At 59.5% G+C, this 1,621-nt stretch overlaps 1 protein-coding gene across 1 annotated transcript in view; it reads left to right on the top strand.

The window, feature by feature from the left end:
* CLTB (clathrin light chain B) overlaps positions 1-1,410 on the top strand; it is a 7,418-nt gene extending 6,008 nt beyond the window's left edge. Inside the window, exons 6-7 of the mRNA XM_035899375.1 lie at positions 5-69; positions 1,045-1,410. Of these exons, the coding sequence (XP_035755268.1) occupies positions 5-69; positions 1,045-1,216 (237 nt within the window). The 3' untranslated portion in view covers positions 1,217-1,410. The remainder of the gene's footprint in view (positions 1-4; positions 70-1,044) is intronic.
* Positions 1,411-1,621: the final 211 nt, after the last annotated feature.

A 1,621-nucleotide genomic window follows, 5' to 3' on the forward strand; every position in this document is an offset into this window, starting at 1 on the left:
CAAGAAGGACCTGGAGGAGTGGAACCTGCGTCAGAATGAGCAGATGGAGAAGAACCGGGCAAACAACAGGTATGTTGGGCTCAATGTGGCCACAAGGGCTGCAATGGGAGCTGCTGTGAAGCCAGATCTGCCTTCCTGGGATGTATGTGGGCCTCTGTCCCCACAATGGGGCCCGGCCCTGCGGGAACAAAGCTTTCCCAGGCACAGAGAGAGGCCTAGGGCTTTGAGTGGGTCCAGTGGCTGTGCAGAGCCACCCTGGCTGGGACCACACTGGGATCTCAGTGCCTCCTGCCCCCTGTGCGGGCCTTGCATCGGGGCAGGGTTGGGGCACTGTCTGTGCAGCCCTGCTGTCACCGGCAGGTTTTCCTGGTGCCATGTGTGCTGTGATGAGTGGGTCACGCTCTGTGGGAGGACGCTAACCCCCTCTCTGTTTCTCTCTTTCTAACCCTCTGCCTGCCTGTCTGCTCTGCGTTCTCTCTCTGTCTGTGCCTCGGGGGCTAGGATCGCTGACAAAGCCTTTTACCAGCAGCCGGACGCCGATGTGATTGGCTATGTGTATGTGCCTCTTACAGACCGTATCCTGCCCCGCAGGGTCTGGGGGTCCTGGCCCCAGCACTGGCTGCCCAGCCAAGGGAAGGGGGGATTCTGGGAGGTACTGGGCCCTGGCGAGGTCCTGGAGGGAGGACGCTGCATCTGAACATCTTCAAATGGTGGAATCTTAGGAGGCAAAGTGGAGTTACTGGAAATGCCCCTGTGGGGGCTGGTTGAAGAGGCAAAGCTGTGGGGTCTTGTGCCTTTTGGGGGATGGCTCTGGGGAGAAGTCTTGGAAGCAGTAAGATACCCCCGTGCCCCTGGATTAACGTTATCTTGGGTGAGTGCAGCCAACAACAGCCTTGAGCATTGTGTGTCTCCGGATCCTGGAGGACACTGAGCTCATCAGCTGGAGCAAGGGGACAGGAAGTAGGGACACAAGGGGTTCCCAGACAGAGGGGAGGGTCTCCTTGGAAAGGGTTCTGCCAGTGACAACCCTCAACGTCTCTACAGGGCCTCGGAGGAAGCATTCCTGAAGGAGTCCAAGGAGGAAACCCCAGGCTCTGAGTGGGAGAAGGTGGCCCAGCTCTGTGATTTCAATCCCAAGAGCAGCAAGCAGAGCAAGGATGTCTCGCGGATGCGCTCGGTGCTCATCTCTCTCAAACAGACACCCCTGTCCCGCTAGTTGCCACCTGGCACAGCCAGGAATGCAGCAGGGCAAGGCCAGGCTCACTGAGCCAGGTGGCTTCGTGGGGCCAGCCCACAAGGGGCCTCACCCTGCCTGCCCCCTGCTGTGCACCTCGGCTGTGCTCGAGTCACTGGTTGTAACCCTCCCCATGGTTTTCCTTTGCTTAAAAGGTGCATCGGTCTCTTTTTACACTTATTTATTACTGTGGCATTTCCCCAGGAAGCAACACTGGGTGGCAGAGCTGAGTTAGCTAGGGAGCCCCTGGCCTGGGCTCTGGGGGAGGTTGTGCCCAGGGGCCTGGCTCAGTGAGAGGGGGAACACCCCACCCCGTATTCCCCACCTCACCCCTGTGCTGGGAATAAACCTGCCTGCGGCTGTCTTGGCACTGGGGGGGCGTAGGGG

The sequence above is a fragment of the Egretta garzetta genome, unplaced genomic scaffold, assembly GCF_000687185.1.
Source record: "Egretta garzetta isolate BGI_Z169 unplaced genomic scaffold, ASM68718v1 scaffold121, whole genome shotgun sequence".
Classification (NCBI taxonomy): domain Eukaryota; kingdom Metazoa; phylum Chordata; class Aves; order Pelecaniformes; family Ardeidae; genus Egretta; species Egretta garzetta.